The sequence below is a fragment of the Calidris pugnax genome, unplaced genomic scaffold, assembly GCF_001431845.1.
Source record: "Calidris pugnax isolate Ruff unplaced genomic scaffold, ASM143184v1 scaffold74, whole genome shotgun sequence".
Taxonomy (NCBI): Eukaryota; Metazoa; Chordata; class Aves; order Charadriiformes; family Scolopacidae; genus Calidris; species Calidris pugnax.
Window position 1 is genome coordinate 751,490 of NW_015090790.1, and position 19,355 is coordinate 770,844.

Genomic DNA, 19,355 nt, shown 5'->3' on the forward strand with positions numbered 1-19,355 from the left:
CCTTCCCTGGTGGCTTGGCAACCCCAGAAGGAGAAGACGACAATCGAAACACTTTCCTCCCATCCTCCCGTGAGTGAGTTCCCAGACAGATACACGCGTCTGTAGTGGCATAAACAGTGGGTGGTGAAAAAGGCTTGTGATGAGTGTGATCCATTTGTCAGGAACCTTCTCATGTCTCTTTGCTGGCGTCCGCAGAAGTCACTTTCTTAAAAAAAAAAAGTGTTAGGAACGCAGCAGTGGCAACTCCAGTAACAGCCAGCAGCTGTTCTGGTGATGTCCTCCAGAGATGTGGCTCCTGCAATCTGAGCTGCTCCTTTTTTCCCCGCACACAAGCGATTTCCCAAAATATTTACCATGGTTTTGATTTTTGCCTGAAATGGAATTTTCTTTTCTATGGCTGGTATAACATTGCTCTGGATTTGGAAAGACTGAGACTTTTCACTCACCAGATGAGGTTGTACACACTTACTGCTGATATTTCCATAGGCGTCGGCCTAGATCCATCTCAAGGACTTAAGTCCTCAATTTTCTTAGCTATTTTCTGCAACTCTAAAAAAAAAATAAAAAATATCCATGCTCCAAATTCAGACAGGTCACTGTCCTCAACCACAAATTTAATTATCAGCTTACCCCTTCTACTGAAGTTTTTTTTTTTCCCCTCTTCTTTAGTTAATTCCCACCCCGTGTCCCACCTTAGGAGCCTTTAGTTTCTCCTTGAAGGGGGTCGGTGGTTGCTCAGCAGTGGGAGCTGGGGTTGCACACGGCGTTACACCGTGCAGAGCTTCCCATCTCCGGGGGCAGACAAAAAGTCTACAGCAATGATGCTACAACTTTCCTGAATTCCTGCCTTTTTGCAGCCGTGAGGCTGGGTTTCTGCAGGGGAAAGCAGAAGGCTCTTCTGGCAGAGCTCGCAGTGCTCTCTGTCTTTTTGCTGCTGCTGCTAATTTTTGTGAGCACCGTAGAACACAGCAGAAAATCGAAACTGTGTGAAAGATCAACAAACGAGCATAGAATGTCACGCAGCAACATCTGTTAATTTTGGCCATGTCTCATATCCTCCAGACCCCTCCTTTCCAGCCACAGGCCTCCTGTTTTGTGAGAGCTTGGAGTGATAGGGACTTGGGAGGGAGGATGGGACAAAATGTCTGGCTGTTTCTCAGTGGCCTGAAGCCCCTGCCTTGTCCCTGTCACCATGCCGTGATGGCAACCAAGAGGCCGTGGCTACTGTGTTGAGGCTGCCTCTGGTCCCCCCTGCCTGTGGGCAAGAAAGTGGAGGAGGAGGAGAGGAGAGAGAGGTTGGAGTGCAGCAGTGGCAGGGCAGAGGATGGCTCCTCCGGCAAAAGAAGCCTCCAGGACACCTCCTTGCTGCTGCAGTCCTCCATCCATGATAGTGCCTTTGCTGCAACCAGTGAGAAGGTAGTAGATCTCATTGCCTCTCTAGAGCAGTGTTTCCAGCTGTGGGAAGATGACATCCAGCAGGTCAAATCGGCCTTAGCTCATGTGGTGTGACACGTGTTACAGAGGAACAGGTTTACTGTCCACTAGGACCCCCAGATCCTTCTCCTCAGAAGCACTTTCCAGCAGGTCCACCCCTGACTTCTATTGGTGCCTGGGGTTCTTCCTCCCCAGGTGCAGGACCCTACATTTGCCCTTGTTGAACCTCATGAGGTTCTTCTTTGCCCAGCTCTCCAGCCTGTCCAGGTCACACTGGATGGTGGCACAGCCCTCTGGAGTGTCAGCCAGATACAAGTCATTGTCATATCTCGAAGAAGGTGGTAGAGAATCTAGCACAGTCTTCAGGCTTTCATCCTTCAGCATCTGCTGTTGCAGAAGGTTGACCAGAAGGTGGTTTGTATTTGACACAGAAACAAAAGACGTGGTCATTGCACACACAGATGGTAACAAACAGTTGTCTGTAATGTCTTACTCATCAGATGGAAACTTCTTGGCAAGAAGTTTCCATGACAACTGTATTTATTGCATATATATACTGTGTATATTAACTGTATATATATGGCCTGAGTGAAAATGGAAGAAAATACGCTAGAACTGGGAAATGTTTGTGGCATTCCAGCTTCATTACTCATCTGGATTGGTCAGTTCATTCACAACGTCTTGTGTCTAATTCAGGAGACTGTGAGATCTTGTACTAGATCCTCTCTGCTTGTAAACAAGTTGTGAGTGTCGAAACAACCAGAGGTATAGAGTGGGCCACTTACACCTGTAGGTCAGGATTCCATGGTTTTGGTGTGTAGCCTGGAGGTTCAGATGGAGCAGATATCAATGCTGTCTGTCGATCACATGGGAGAAAACTGTTATCAGTGTTTTGGCAAAGTACATCTTGTATCCTTCCAGTTTAGGGCTCCAAGCCATGTCTGTGGTGGACAGGGTAGTCATGTAACTAATGTAGATTTTCTCTGTGAAGACACCCATCTCATCTCCATGGGCGGAAAAGGTACAAGTGTTATGCAGTGATGAGTCATTTAGAGGAAACATCAGTGTGGATGTACACAGCTGAGTTGACCATGCACAGAACTTAAGTTTTTAATACGCCATTTATTCTTAACAGTGTGGTTGCAGTTTAGCCTGGTCACTGTGATTTTGATTTTTATTTAAAAAAAACAACACACTTGTATGAACCTCAGGAAAGTTAAGCCCTGTGCTTTTTACCTTAGTCTAGTATTGGTTTATTTGGATTTTTTTTTTCATTGTGTCACACCTTAAGAAGGTTTGTTTTTTTATTTCCTTTTTCTGTTCTGTTGTCCCTGCCCCAGGGGTTGGAGCAGCCGCAGTGTCTGTCAGTCTGGTTTCCCTCTCTTTCCCCTGGGGATGCTGTACAATATTGAGCAGTGCTTGGTAGATACTGGCCAGGGCCCAGCACAGTGCAGTAAGTTGTGTCTCTCTGGAACAGCCACAGCATTTTCCTCTCAAATATTCTACCACTTTATCAGGGTTCTGTAGTTGTTTGGAGATGAATTCACAGACCATTGGAGGTGAGAAGCTCTCTAGATACCTGCCATATTGTCCTGCATGCTGTGCCACCCATGACTGTCTAGCCTCGGGGCAGATCTCTGGGGGGTAGTCTTAAATAGTTGCTAAACCCTAATCAAGAACCGAAACACAGTCAGGAAACAAGCAATAAGGCTGGTTGGAACATCCCAAGGGTATTCAAAATTCTCAAAAGTTGCCCTACCTGGCCCGCAGGAGAACAGGGAGGTGAAAGAGCTGGGGAAAGTATCCCCCGCCCTGCTTCCCCCACTGATTGAGTGTGATTATTAGTAAATTCCAAGAGAGGGTGCCCAAGGTGTGGGCAATGCCCCATAAACCCCTCAACATAACCATCTGGACGGTGATGCTATCGTATCGTAAGTTGGTATCACACAGGACAGCAAGACGATAATGCTGATCCCTCTCCCAGAGGTGACAAACAGCATCACAAGGAGCATATAAACCCTGTGGAGATTTACATCACACAGCCTGGAGAACAAACAGAGTAACGTGGTGACCAGTGACCATTTAACTAATACAATAAATGCATATAAAAATTCGGTTTAGCATCCTCTAGTCTGGTCTGTTGTTATCTCAACCCTTTGAACCCCGCCTTGGGCACCAAAAAAGGACAAAAACGGACTGTTGTGGTTTGGTTTAAGTCAGCAACAATGAACCAGGAGGCCTCAACCCCACCACTGATAGAGGACTGTACAAACACCATTATGGTACCACCACTCACCCACCGGACCAGGACACCCCAGCCCCCTTCCCTGGCAGCTCCGGGCTACAGAGGGGGCATGGGGCACACGGCCTGGAATAGCCCTGTCCCTCCCAAAGCCTGGGGAAATTAAGTGTCACGTCTTAAGAACGATCATTTTCTCTTCTCTTCTACAATATACGATGTGGTACAAGTTTATTATAAGAAACGTGGCTTGACAGTTTGCAATACAGTGGTATCAACAGAATGTGAGTGTCTGAAATGTTTTCTATAAACACTGCTAAAATGGTCACAAAAATGCCTTTCAGAGACTGTATATATGTGCTTATTTGTTTCACTCTCTACATTTTGTATTGTGTATCTTCTTGTTTAGAAGAGTCTATGTCAGTGTCAAGGTACAAAATTGCTTCTGCTGGAGGATGATGAATACATCCTCTGTACAAAATAGATACAAGAAGTATAAACCGAGATGGAAGATGCAAAAATTAGTGGTGTAGACCTGAAAATGTAATGTAAATGCTGGTAAATTTGTGTTCTTTTGGGAATAGCACACCTTGGGTATCACCAATTGAGCAGGTGATTCAGCAGGTTATGCCCCAGTTTGACCTTAATATCTTTGCAGGGTTTACAGATGTCTGTGTGGTTCAGGTTTTCCATGTGAGTTTAAATTAAAAATCTTTTTCCTTGTATATGAACAATTTCTTTTTGAAAACAAAACCAAAAAGCTTGGTCACGTCCTCACTATTGGTTGATGTATTTAACTAATGTGTGTATTAATCAGCATGACTGTACACATATAAGATTTTAGCAGTTCATAACAAATGGTAAGGAAATCTAGCTTTACTTTTTTTATTCTTGTGGATATTGTGTATTTGTATTTGAAGACTGAGCAGACCAAGTCTAAAGATATCTTTCTCAGCGTACCATAAACCTGAAAAGCGTAAAGGAAGTCTTGAAAGCCTACATGATTCTGTGATTCTGTCATCTGGAATGAAAGTTTTACGTTTCTGTGTTTTTAGTTATGAAACAAATGGGAATTTGCTGAATGAATTAATTGTATTGAGCCGTAAAAGTCTTCTTGAGAGCCATTATATATGGGAGCTCACAAAACCTGCAGAGAGAAATGGAAGCGGCTTCCTTTTCTAATTAGGGCTTTCAGGAAATCATTGATTATGGAATCAAATAGGGCTGCTCAGAGACCTTTGTTTCATATTACTTCTGATAAACAAAATTTTTACGTAATAACAATTTTACTAGTGACACTGAAAGCAGCTGCACTCTGTAATGGTAAGCCTGCCTTCAATAAAACTTCCCTCTTTCCTCCTACCTTGTCCAAACAGTTATAGCTAATGAAAAATTGCTTCCAAACTGGAGATCCCAGTAAAATATTTAAATCATGAAGAAACAAGTGATACAGTAGACAATATGTTCTTAATGGGATGGTCATTGTCTGGACCAGGTTAAGGGGGTGAGCTTGTTCTTGCATTGCATCTTGCAAAACAAAACCTTTACCCAGCATGTAGAAATCTTTCACTATTTTTATTTTTCTTTTCAACAGGGCCAGCATATTTCACTAGCTCCCATTCAAAAGCTAGAGGAAGCTTTGTACGAGTATCAGCCTCTGCAAGTGGAGACATATGGACCACAAGTTCCAGAGCTTGAAATGCTGGGAAGGCTGGGGTGAGTAACACAGCAAGTTTTAATTCCCATTTCATGGCATTAGAGCCAGGACTGTTCCCATCCTCAGTTTGCCACAGCTTGCAGGGATCTTTTTTGATTTGGTCTTTTTTTTTTTTTTTTTTAAGAATCTTAACGAAATACTAGACTTTCTGCTCAACCAACATTTTGTTTGGGTGGATAAGCTGAAATTTTTGGTCCTTTACCCTTTATAGATCTATTGAGAGCTGGACTGGATTGTATTAGTGTTTTTAAGGTTGTCCTTGGCAGCCGTAGTGAAGTAGCTGTTCATTTTCAGTTGCACGGTATTAAAAAATAAATAAATAAAAATCTGGGGCTTAATTTACCCAGCTGTAAGCCAGTAAAAATATTAAAGTTGGGCTGTTTGCCATGAAAAAGGGTAGGTTTACTTGTCGACTGCTGTCTACAGTCAAACTGCCTTTGTGAGAAATGAAGCACAGAGCTTAACTTGGTCAAAAAATATAATGCAGGGCTGGTCCAGCAGCTTGGAGCGCAGCCGTGTTTGCAAGAGGGTTTGGGAGCCTGCTCTGTACCTGGGTCGTGGGGGCTGGGAAGTCCAAAAAGTGACGTGTCTGCTCTCCAGGGATATGTTCAGAGCCGAAAGCCACCTGAAAATGGGTAGCTGCTGGGGCAGTGAGTGTCACCCAACCCATCATGGCCTGACTTGCAAGGTCACCAGCACTTACAGTGGCTGGAAGATTACGTGGCAGAATGAACGCATGGACTGGCAAGGCAAGAAAGAGTTTAAAAAAAAAGAAAAGAAAAGTTTAGGTTTGCCTGTGCAGTATGGGAAACCTGAAGCCACAAAGCACAGAACAAAGTTGAGACACTTTAGTGTGCAGTTTCAGAGACCACTGAAATCCAAACAGAAACCCCATCTAGGTCACTGGCACAGGAGAAATTGTGTCTCATCCAGAAAATGATAGAATTAGATAGATTTTTATTACTATTATTATCATCATCATCATTATTATAATAAAAGTAATTCAAGAAAATTCAAGGCTCTCTGGAATTAATGCTAGCTTTATTTTTATTGTTTCCATGTCCTCCTGATGCCTCTAACTTTTATGATCTGATACCAAGCTCCTGAGACCAAATATTAATTAGCAGTTTAAACTTGGGCAGAGCCGGACTGAGCCTTCACCACCTGTTTGGATGAGGCACAGCTGTGAGGGACCTCCAGTTTGAGGGGAGCTCAGCCCTGAGCCTCATCACAAACGAAAAGGCTTGCGGGGGGAAAGATGAGTTGTGCCGGGAGGATTCCCAGTCCCCATCCCTTCGACTGTGCCCCTGGAAGGTGAGTGCTGATGTCTAGAATCCAGCAGGACTACGTGTGTCCATCCCATCTAACCACCCGATGCTGGTTTGAAGGCAACCCAACACCTTGCACAGCAAAATCCTTTAAATCCCGCGGCTGCGTTACCGCATCTGTGCACGATCATGGTTGGGGCAGGGTTTGCAAACAGCACTCACAGCCTTTCCTTGGAGACACTTAGACACACGTTGTCATCTTACCCCTCCAAGCATGAAGGGCTCAGCTCTGGAGGTGATGAAATTGCTCAGAGTGGCTGTGGGACAAGGGGAGGTGTGTGGATGGGTTGGTGGTACCCACCAGAGGAGTTCTTCTGAGTCCTGAGGCTGTTTGCCATTCTCAACCAGACATACCGGTGCTGGGGGCTTCCCAGCTGGTACAACTCTAACCCTGTGCCATGGGGTGTCTGAAATAGCTTAAACCATGCAAGGCTATTTGTTTATCTGTTTGTGTTTCTGTGTTTATATGAACTCCTGCTGCTGCTGATGCTCCACCAGTGCGCCTCGCTCCTCGCTTCGGGTTTTTTCAGGCAGCTGCACGCAGCTGGGCACCGCCTTCTCCCCTCCTGCTAAAGGTTTTTAGTTTTCTGTTCGTTCGGGCTCATGCAAGGACAGGTTGACTCTAAGTTTATTTTTGTTTGTTTGTTTTTCCTTCTTTTTTCATGTTCTTGTAAATAATTTTGCAGTCTGGGTCTTTATTGCTGCTAAATAGTTCCCGCAAATGTTCTGGCTGGCTGTTATCCTCTGAGTTGCTGGAGCCAGAGTCATTGCGAAGACACTGCCAGGCTGAGACTTTTAATTCACTCCTGGTAGCATGATTTATTGACTTTTTTTTTTTTTTTTTTTTTAAGGTACAGTTGATTGTCTTCAAAACATCCAGTAGAATGGGCTTTCTGAGTATTCAGATTTTAACTTTTTGAGACTCTCTTTAGGTTTCAGCATCAGCGTTGCTTTTCTTTCTAGTAAAGCGCTGCACGAGGGAGACAGCTGGCAAGGCTTCTAGCAAAGAGCGAGACAAAGGGAGAGTTCTTAAGGGACCCTCTACAACATTGGTTAGGGTTCTTTTGTAATTAAAAAATTTACTGAAGCGATCAGTGATGTGCATCAGGAAATTGTTGGTTTCTGGGTGGAGTTGAAGGCAACCTGCTGATGGGAGTCCCGTGTAGAGAGCCCTGTCTTGTCCAGATGCTACCGGTACTTCTGCCGTCACCAGAAATGGTTGGGGTGGTGTAGTTTGGCTAAAGTGGGGAGTGTCATCTTTTAGTTCAAATGGGGTCCAAATCTGTTGAACTGAAGTCATGGCAAGGCTGCATGGTCTGCTTTTGGGGAGAGAAAGTGTGTGGTTGAGAGAGAGGGAGAGCATGAGGGGCTGGATGCTCGGGCACTCACTGAAATTACTTTACTTTGAGGTTTTCCAAGAGAGGCAAAAAAAGTCCTTCCCTCCTCCTCCCCCCCACGTTTTAGCTGAGCACACTGAATTTGTGTGGTTGGAGCTCTGGATTTTTCTTACTGCAAAACAAAAGACATGAAACATATAACAAACTCTGACATGCCAAGTAGGGAAAGAACCAAACCGGGACGGGAATGGAAATTAGCTTGTTGGTTGAAAAATGTATGTTTGTTGTGTTGGTTTGATTAAAAACAAAACAAAACCAAACCCCAAGGATCAAAATTATGTTTGTTCGAGGGCCTGAAAAATGTAAAGATATTTTTGGCACTTATGGTGTGTATGCACGGCTGGCAGGAGCAGCAACACCACCTTCTCACACCGAGTATTTACAGCTGGGGAAGAGCCACACACAAGCTACGCAAAACTGACTGACTATAAATTGAAAATCTGCTTATGTGATTAACGTTTTGGGTAAAGATGTGTGAATTTCACGTCTTAAAGTTTAGAAGCACTCTCTTGTAAGAGATTCTGCTCTTTAAACTGCTCCAGTTCTAGTCTCAGCATTCTCGCCAAATAGATGTCATTTACAAGTAAGACTAAAAATTTCTGTTTTGTTTCTTAAAAATCCTCTGCCTTAACAGAGAGCTTTTGTGCAGACCTTGTAATCAAGTCAAGCCTGGGCTGATTAAAATCAAATTCTGTTTGCCTCCTTAAGTAAGTTTGTCTGGAGAGATACATCCTGAATATATACAGGGGTGTATAAAAAAAAATCAAGATTGCTCCAAAAATCTTTGCTTTTCTTTAGGGAAGAATGTGAATTCCCTTTGATCTATCAATTTGTTTTCATGTATAACCACACTGTTAGGAGCACTGCAGCTAATCAGTGCTTTGTTTAAATATGATGCAAAAATAAAATTCAATGGGAAACACTAATCTAATGGAAATAGGTAATATACCTTGATAATTTAAGAGTTAAACCTAAGCAAAATGTCATTTTAAGAGTTGAGGATAAATAGTACAGCAGAGTGCTGTGGAAGTCTGTACGTATAACAAATGTGGTTTAGCCCACTGTGCTTTTTATAACAAATTGCCTTGTTTCATACCTTTTTTTTTCCCCAGTGTAGGACAGCTCAGTCATTTTTAATTTCTAATTAAGATGAGGAGGTTGGATTGTGTATCTGTTAGAGTTTTGCTAGTGTTTAAATTTTAACCTTCATTTCAAGTGGAAAATTTCTGCATATTTCTTTCTGGTACGGTGTTGTAGTGTAATTTGAAACACATGTGGACTTCTGGCAGTTAATCTAGAAATGACTCGTGTAACTTCTTTGCTGTCAATCATACTGATGATATTTTTTTTGTTCAAGTGAGGCAATAGTAAGGATGCTCTCCAAACTCTTCTTAAACCATAGTTGATCGGGTCTTTGGCTGGATTAGTTTTTGTGAAAATCCTGTCAGTGTCCGTGTTAGGTTCAAGACAGGGAAATAACTGGGAGTTGGTTTTGAATGGGTGGTAGGAACCACTGGGCTTTCAAAGTTGTAGCAGGTGATTTTTCACTTCTGCTCTCTTGGTCATTGGGGTGTGCAGATATTTCTTGAATCTCGGACAATGAAAACGCCGTGAATTAAGGGCATATTTGATCTGCTTTGGCCAATTGCTTTTGAACACTCAATTCATTCTGCTCCTTTGAATAGAATATAGTTTCTCAGTGAGCTCAGTAGTCAGAGTCAACAGATTGAGCAAGAGCAAGGGAAGTTTGTCTTGCTTTGGAGAGCATGTGGAGAGGGCTGCACGCCGCCTTGCCAGAATTCTCTTGGCTACCAAGGCATATGGTCTGAATTTCCCAGTGTCTCCTGCTGCAGAGCCTGATCTCCACAGAAGGATTTCTGCTGGCTGCAGGGCATTTCCAATCAGGCACCTGATGAATGAGAATTATCAAGTAGGAATTCATTATTGCTTTGAAGACACGGCTCCGTTTGCATGCAGCCTTTTAAAGTGAAGCGTTTTTTTCTCATTTTATCACGACCAATTGAATAAAAACCTTTGAATGGCAACAGAAGTACTAGGTGGGTGCATTATTTGGGAATTATATAGTGAATATGGTGAAGTGTGCTGTCTTCCAAGAGAGGATGGAACGAGGAAACAGACCTGTGTGTAAACTGTCTTAATTTGCTTTGATGTAAAAACTCATAGGAACTATTTCTACATCTTCTAGATGTAGAAACTATTGCTTTAGTGTACTATAGAAATCGGTTAGCGTACTATAGAACTTTCATTGTAGGTTTTTAGAAGGACGCAAATTTAATATAGAAGAGGTAGATTAGCACCAGTTTTTCCAACTGAGTGGAAATCGAGGAAAGGAGCGCAGCCTCTAGTAAGTCTGAAATCTTACTGTTTAAGAAATCAGCTTTCTGGCAAAAACGTCTACGAACATTTCAAACGACACCCTGTAGTATATGGTGTTTTGCATGGAGCTCTTCTGTCAAGGTCGTTAGCAATTGAATATATTAAAAGTGGACTGCTTATGAAACGGAGAGTTTTGCTTCCTGCCCTCCCACCTGTGGGTATAGTGTGGGTTCTGTAACTGTAAAAGGTCTCAGGAGAGTTATAAAAGCAGAGAATATGGAAAACATATAAAGAAACAAAGAAGGAAGCCTGCATACACCGTGTAGTTTCTTATATGTAAAGTTGGCTGTAGTTGTATATGTACCACTAAATTAACCTCAAAAGCTGGCCCTGACAGCAGAATGTCCATAGTAATTGTTTTTGTTGGCGTTTGGCTTCAAAATTAACTCATCGATCTAACATGAGTCTCTGTACTCATACTGGTCTGGTAATGTTTTTTTACTTCTTGGTGCAATCATGGAAAAAATATGTTTCTGCTCGAAGCAGTTGTCAAACAAGCTTCTTTCATCGACAATCAGACACTGGGCAGCTGAGTAAGGCTGTTTAGTCTAGAATAAATACTCAAGAGATTACAAGGTCGCTGTAGGAAATGTAATTATACCATTTATTCCAGAATAGTCTTTTTGTAGTGTGGGCTTGCAGAATACTAAATCATGCCTTTATTAAAATACATATAATATGAAGAAAAAAAAATATTCAGAGTCTTAGCATAAGGAGAGGAGAATTGCCTGGCAAACTGTACTGCGGGATTAACCGGTGAATATTTAAAATTGCTTCAAAAAATCAGGATGGTAATATTGGCTTTATTATTGAGAGTTGGTAGGAGACAAATCCTGAGCTGTCTCTGCAGGTGCAGAGGCTGTGAGGGGCAGCCGATGGTGTCAGCAGAGCTGGCTGCTGATGGAGTCTAACGTGGCAGGAGGCATGTGGGCCAAATGCCTTATTTTCTTAATTTCAAAGCCAAATTAAAAAAATAAAACAACAGCCACTTAGAAATGTCCCATGATCTGTGATATTTCTTATCTGGTATTGAAAGCCCTTCCTAGTTTTTATCCTTCCCTTCATGCCCTGCATTGATACCACTATTGATGTGTGGTTCTCCGGTGACTCTGTATGTCCACAGACTTTACTCCTCAGTTGTCCTCCATCAGCTTAGAAAAATATAATTTTGGTAGAAGTTAGATTTTGGGTCTTCTGCTGCTTCTTTGAAATTATGTGGTAAGTTTGAGGTCAGTGGTTTTTGTGATGTTTTCTTTTTTTTCCCCTTGCTTCTGCACTGCATCATATTGTCCTTTTTGAGTCTTTCTGCGACTCCTCAGCCATATGGATAATTGCACTGGGAGTTGTGTAGTTGCCATGAGAAAAACGATCCATTTTGCATGTGCAGTGGTGATCTTTCCTGCTTTTCTCTTCAGCAACAGAAGGGCATCAGAGTCCTCAGCTTTTGTAGTTCTTCCCAGGACAGAGCACCAAAATGCTTTCTTTAAGCCTGGCGATAGTGAGAGAGGCAGGAACCCCTTAGCATTGGGGAGCAAAGCCTCTCCGTTGATAACCCTACAGAACGTGGGAGCTCACCGAGGACCACTGCTGAGAGAAGGAGCTTCTCCTCTTGATCAACATCTGAGCATCACTCCTGGTTTGTACTTGGCCATAAGAACGGCGGAGATAGGTCATGACGAGGAGTTGCTCTGGGGCAGTCTAGGCAAGCCCTGTCATGGTTTTCTGAAGAGTCTGTTTGGATAGAGTAATCTTTTAAATTAATTATTTAGTCTCAGATGTACTTGAAGTAGAAAGGCGAGGAGAATCCTGCTTTGAATTGGACCTCTAAGACATTTGTAAAAATCCATTTTAATAAAAATGTAAGTAGGAAGCCTAAAAAAGAGGAAGCAAGAGAGGCTTCCTGGAACATTCCACGTTTGTTTCAAGAAGGGGGAGTTACATACAGTGAAAATAGTTTGAGCGAGTGGGACGGCCTGCAAAAAAGACCACTAAAGGGAAAATAAAGCCAGAAATGATGGACCTTCTTGACTCTGACAGTGATAAACATAGCTGTAAAGCAGCCTTCCAAATCAAAGTTGCATGTTCAGGTATCAAATGACTGAAAAAGTGAATTAAAAGTTTCCTGAAAGGGCAGAGAGAAGCATGGGGGAGTCTTGCTTGAAGCTTTATGCAGCTTTTCAACTTGTTGCTTGTGGTTCTTTAACCCCCTTCAGGTAGCTTTGTTGCAGCTTTATTCTGATGAGTAGTATTTTTCACAGCGATCAGGAGTCAGCAATGTTTAAAGCTTCTCTGGAGAGCGCTGGGTGGTGGGAGTGAGGGATGTCATAGAATCATAGAATCAATCATCTAGGTTGTAAGAGACCTTAAAGATCATCTAGTCCAACCATCAACCTAACTCTGACAAAAAAATAAATAAGAAATAAGCAATGAAAAAAATCACTAAACCATATTCTTGAGGACCATGTCAACCTGTCTTTTGAACACCTCCAGGGATGGTGCCTCAACCCCTTCCCTGGGCAGCCCATTCCAATGCTGGATAACCCTCTCCATGAAGAACTTTTTCCTAATATCCAATCTAAACCTCCCCTGGTGCAACTTGAGGCCTTTTCCCCTTGTCCTATCTCCTATGTCTTCCCAGAGGAGAATGCTATTTGCCAAAATCAGTAATTCCATTCATAAATCTGTTCTTCTGTGTGTAACTGATCTCACACCTGATACGATGGATGACAAGATTTTTAAGGGTTGGGCTGGTAGTCTCTGTGTTCTTATTTTTGATAACCCTGATGTCCCCCAGATTAGATCGCACTGGAGGAACTCTTTGGAAAAGTGTAACTAGAGAACCCACAAGAATTGGAGTTTACACCTCCCTGCATCCCAGCAGTTTCTGCATCTGTTCACTGGTTGCTGCGTGAAACGGAGCGGTTGGATATGGAGGGGGACCCTAAAAGTCCCTTTGTGTGTTCTGGACTCCTTTTATCGTCATGAACACTAACGACACAAGGTGCTTCACAACAAAATGAGTCTCTCAAATGCCAGCATTTGCAGGACGGAGGTATAATCAATGAATTCTCTAAATATTAGTCATTTATAAGCATCCCCTTCTTTCATTTCAGATTAACCTCAGTATCACAGGATTGAGATGTTAACGCTTGCTTGTCACCCCCAGTAAGGGTGCTGGAGATGTTGATGGGGTACCTCGCGCTTGGCAAGGCCAGTACACCCCACGGTGAGGCCAGTATACCCCCCAGCAAGGCCAGTACACCCCATGGCGAGGCCAGTAAACCTGTGTTACCTACACACAGAGAACCTGCGGCAGCACCCACTCGGGCTGAGAAGGGGAGGACTGGTCCCTGAACCAGCAGTGGTCCCATGAAGATAGGTGACACTAAACACCAACAGAGGCGATGATAAATTCAGCATTTTTTAAAATAAGCCCTTTCTTTTCTCCTCCCTTGGATTAGGGATGTAGTATGCATTTCCTATCCTGCTCTACAGCCTTGACATTTTCGTTGTTGTTTTTTTTTTTTTTGGTTGTTTTTATTTTTTAGTGGGGCTGCTTACAGGGGGTTGAGGAGAGTACTTGCGGTTACGTTGTTTGGCTGGAGATTATAATAATACGCACATTTAGGATCCGATTTTCGTGACTTTTGGTTTTAAAGCCTTGCTAATAGGTAGTTGAAAACCGTTCTAGGTAAACAAGCCATGTCGTGCCAGGCTTCCAGAAAGGATTGAGTTGTTCGCTTCGCTCTCTCCCAAATCAAGGTATTCCAGTTGGGCCACATTTCTAAAAACAAAATAGGGGTCTGAGCGTAATCAGACTTCACAGATGAGCTATTGCTCAGGCTTGAGGGGTAATGCCACCGTATTTCTGTTTCTTTACCTAACTGGTATTAAATGTAAAAACATAAATCCTTTCCAGTGGGAGAGGAGAAGGGGAGATGGTTTTCATTTGGCATAATTTCCTGTAAGACGTAGTTCTAAACAAGGCCCACATTTACACAAGACAATACAGTTTTACATGTACTAGTATACCCAGCACGTTTTAAAATTGTTTAGCCAGCCCCAGGTATTAAATACCTTCACAATAAATGTGTTTAATAAAAGTAGATGAAGTTTGAAATAATTTTTGAATAATTTTACAGTAGAAACACCAGTTAAATCAACCCCATTGCAGTAATAAATGTCACAAAAACAATTAATTATACTTGCTTGCCACTGCAAAATCAATTGTGTAACTGTTCTTCTAAAACTGACTTTTACATTACTAAATCCTAAACACTACACTTCTGTAACTCGTCAGAATCAGGTTTTGGTTAATAGATATTTTCAGTGATGTAATGAGAACTTCTGGCTTGGAGTCAGAATATAATGGACTGTGATTAATGTTTTAATAAGCACTTTTCTTCTACTTATGATGCAACAGTGAAATGGTTTCCTGCTTAGATTGATAGAACAGCAGGTGTGCGTACATACTTTTTTTCTTTCGGTAAGAGTAAGTTTTTTCAGTTCTTCTGCTTGAAAATATTGAATGTTTTTCCTTGAGTCAGACGCTGCTGATGTGGGGTTTCCAGTTTGTCTGTTTTAAATCCAGCTATTGCTGATATTTGTCATTGGGAAGTGGAGGGTGCTGTGGAAACCTCTTCAGTACTTAAAATTTCAGTACTTAAAATAATTGCTTTGCAGAAGAGGAAACTCATTAGTTTAAAAAATTGTCTTGATCTATTGATGTTTTCTTCGGTGAAAGGATTTGTTTAAAAATAGTGTTAGAGTAACTCAAAAGTGTGAGAACAAAGTATGGTGTTGAAAATATTAGCGGGTTAGATTTATTATTTAAGTTGATGTAATACACTTGCTACATACTTGCTTACTTTCGTACTGGAAGTGGTTGTGTTTTTCTATATTTAAAATATTTCTACCAAAAAAAAAGGTCCATTTTAGCCATGCTTTTTAATGACCCATCAATCCAGATTTGTTGCAGGGATAAGTTTTTTGCTGAGGGATCCAGTCAGCTGCTCTCCTGATGGAGAGGGGTGTTCCTTCTAAGATGCTGCTCGAGGTGAGCACGTTCTCTACACTCTTAATGCCCTCCTGATTTCATGTGGTGGTTCCTTACTTGCTCTCAGCTATTCCTCTGTGTAACTTCACAGCACGAGGATTACCTTCTGTTGAAAACAAAGTGGTCTCTTTTTTTTCCCCTTCTCCTCTGTCCTTGTAGGCTGGAGAGTAGCAATGCATATGCCTGTGATGAGGAGAAAGGAAAAGAGGGCAAACCCTGTAGAAAGAGGAGGTCCCATATCTTGGCTGTTGCTGGCATTGGTCCACCAGGCGTGTGTCCAGTCACCTCTGCTCTTTAATTACAAGAAGTCAGATGAGCCTTTCTGGAAGGACAGAAAAGGTGGTGTGGTCCTGGCTCCAATGCAGATGCTCTTCTCTGGAGTCTGTAGGCATTAGTAGAGATTCAAGATAGGAGGTAGTTTCTCCCATCTCTTTGTTCTTTCCCTTAAACCTGGGAATCTTACTGGCTCCTCTGTTCTCAAGAGCATCAACCTGTGCTTTAATTCTTCCATCAATTTGGAAAAAATGCAGATATCAGCGTACTCGTGTTTTTAATATTTATTAAGAATTTCCCAAACAACCTCTAAACCATGATTTTATGCCAATTCTGTGTGCCGGGGTAGCATCTGCCTTGCATAGTCAAAGTTACTTGTGTATTTTCCATATTTGCTACTGCTGCATTTGTCTTGTTCTCCCTTAAAAAGACGGCGAAGGGGAGTTTTGGCTGCTGTCTTTATTTCCTGCTTCTCTTCCAGAATTCATGAGGAAATGCTCACGAATAAAGCCAAAAAAACCTACACCTCTTCTCCCCTTCCTGTCGTTAGAAGGTTACGTCTCTCCTCTTCTTTTCACATTTAGGGCCTGATGGATTGGGCAGACTTCTTGCTCTGTGGTCATTTGTTCTGTTAATTGTCAGAAAGTATTCCAGAACCGAGAGAGGAGATCTGCACTCTAAGGTCATCTCAAAACTTGGAAGCATAAAGCCTCTGCTGTTCCAGAATCTCTTCAGCACACAGTTAATTTTGGAATGAAAAGTCTCACAGATACAGAGTCTGCAAACAATCTGAAATATGGAAAGAAAATCTTGCCTTTTTTTTTCCTTCTTTTTTTTCCTTTCTTTTTTTTTCTCTTTTTTCTCCTTGTTCCATGGTGTAGGTGCATCCTGCTTTTTTTTCTCACCAGAAGAGAAGCAGGTATTGTTGGGAAGGTGTGAATACAATAGGAGGAGTTTCTTTCCTTTCAAGAGCCTGCTGTGAATGAGTGGATCTCTGCCTTGAGCAGCCCAGGTCATGGGATCCTTCTTCTTGATCTTTTGGCTTTTGTCTAAGAGCAGGCACTGAAGTTACTATTTCTGTGAAACTTCTCTGTCATTCTCGCTCACCCAGGAGTGATTTATAGACTTTTTAGTTCTGCTGTATTCACTCAATTTATCTGGCCCTTAAATGTGCTTGGAAAAGCGTGGGCCAGCAGAAGAACATATAAAACGGGTGGTGTCCAATTCCACAAACATATGGAGCAATCACTAGTGGCCTAACGCTGGTCCTGACCCTGGAGATGACAGCAATGATAATTCAGTGCAACTGCCCTTCTCACTATTTTCATGTGTTCTTGCAGGTAATGCCACCACGCTCCTTCCCTGCCTTCTCCTGAGAGCTGTAGGAAGTTCATGCATTCCCTGGCCTGTTTCTGACTCTAGTTTTGACACGAGACCCAAAAATAAAAAAAAACCTCAACATAGGTTCAGTTCTGCTCCCATTCCTGGCAGAGGGGATTTGTAGTAGCTTCAGTACAGGTTGGGGGTGACCAGACTTGGGTCTTTTTAGTCTGGAGAAGAGAAGGCTGAGGGGGATCTGATCAATGCTTATAAATACTTCAAGGAAGGGTGTCAAGATGACCGGACCGGTGCATAGGGACAGGACAAGAGGAAATGGGCACAAACTGGAATCTAAGAAGTTCCACATACACATGAGGAGGAACTTCTTTCCTGTGAGGGTGGCAGAGCCCTGGCAGAGGCTGCCCAGGGTGGAGGTGGAGTCTCTCTCCTTCTCTGTAGACATTGAAACCCGCCTGGACAGGTTCCTGTGGGACCTGCTCTGGGTGGCCCTGCTTTGGCAGGGGGTTGGACTAGATGATCTCCAGAGGTCTCTTCCAACCCCATGGGATTCTGTGACTCAGTGGGAATAGGTTTAGGCCTACAGAAATGCCTTTAAGGTTCCTCCCCTTAGGCAGCAAGTGTGGATACTACTTTCTTTTGGATTGCAACACAGTGAGTGAGCCCTGTGTGCTCCCGGGCACTTCCATATGGTTGAGGAGTGCCTCATGGGCATGGCCCAGGGGTGTTTGCAGATGGAGCAGAGGAACGTGGCTACCTCTGTGACGGAGAGCCGCAGCAGTGAAGCAGCGCTAGTGCTGCAGGCTCTTCATCGGGGTGATAGCTCGGCCAACTTCATAGGTATTTGGCTTTCCTGGGAGCTACTGGCTGCTTGTTGACTTTCCTGTATTTCAATCCAGAAATTCTGAAAAAAGCACCTAGAGCTGTCTGCTGGGGTTAACTGCCCATATGTCCTACAGTAGCAGGTTTTACAGGCCAACTACCCTGAGAATTTAAGATCAGAAAAGGAAAGAAAATCAGTGTCTTTTCTTTTAATGCTATTTTTATCCTTTTAGAAAAATACTTTGTGACTGAGGATTGCAAATACATGAGATTTCTGAGATTTCAGTGCTCGTGTATGGGTCTGTTTCAACTCTTCCTCACGTGTGTGTGCACCTCTTGTTCCACGGGAGTAGTGGAGCAGGGATGGAGTTTAATGGAGGTGTCAGCATCTGCCCAGCAGCCCCGCTGAGGGGTGACAGGAGAGCTCTAGTCTAGGTCTCCAGACAGGGAGCTGGTTTCCCCACTATGCTGCTGATTTTGGGTGAGCTTGGGAAGGCTAGGAAGGTCAAATTTCCAAAATCTATGGCAGTTAAACATCTACACTCCTTACAGGCCTGCCCTTCGATTATTATTTTAATTTTTTCTTCCTCTTTTATTTTTTCTCCTTTTTTCCCCCACTAGTGTTTTGGTTTGTTATTTGCAAAATGGGGATTATCTGTTTTGAAATATCACCATTAGGGCCTGGGAAGTACTGGCCACTTAGAGAGGACCATGCAAGCTGGAATGGCTGGGTGGAGGTGAGAATGCAGGCTGCTGGTGGTTCCAAAGAACAGCACACCCTCTCTTCTGGGCTGCTTTGAAGGATGGTTATTTGCAACAAATCCCAGAGTTTTTGTTGACTCATGACTTATATTTTGGTTTTATTCAGCATTTTTTGCCCTTTTTGAGGGCTCCAACAGCTGAAACAGCATCATCTGGCCACACCACAGTTTCAGCTGAGTCTACTGTTTGAAATGGCAACAATGCTAAATGTTTGTGACTTGTTTTTAGAACAGCATTTCAGCTGCCAGTTTCCTTAAGAAAGCAAAAACAATACGAAAAGCAAGAAATACAAATAAAAGACAGGCTTTAAAATACTTCTGATGCTAAAAAAAATAAAACAGTTAAAATAAACAGAAAAGGTTCAGAAGGCATGCTAAATTTAGCGATATTTCTAGGAAAAAGACATCTAAATAAGCATGTGTGCTCCCTGAGTCCCTTCACCTTCTTTACTCCCCCCCTTTTCTCCAAACCACATGTAAAATCATTGATTATATTTTCTCTTACTGAGCTGTGTCCAAAAATTTTGTGTTTTCTTCTGGTGAAAGGTTTGGATAGTCTCAGAATAACTATGGGGGGGGGGGGGGGGGAAAAT

General features: G+C 42.7%; 1 protein-coding gene across 1 annotated transcript in view; it reads left to right on the top strand.

Moving 5' to 3' along the window:
* MNAT1 (MNAT CDK-activating kinase assembly factor 1) overlaps window positions 1-19,355 on the top strand; it is a 127,225-nt gene that overhangs the window by 85,593 nt on the left and 22,277 nt on the right. Inside the window, exon 7 of the mRNA XM_014966594.1 lies at window positions 5,268-5,389. Coding sequence (XP_014822080.1) covers window positions 5,268-5,389 — 122 coding nt within the window. The remainder of the gene's footprint in view (window positions 1-5,267; window positions 5,390-19,355) is intronic.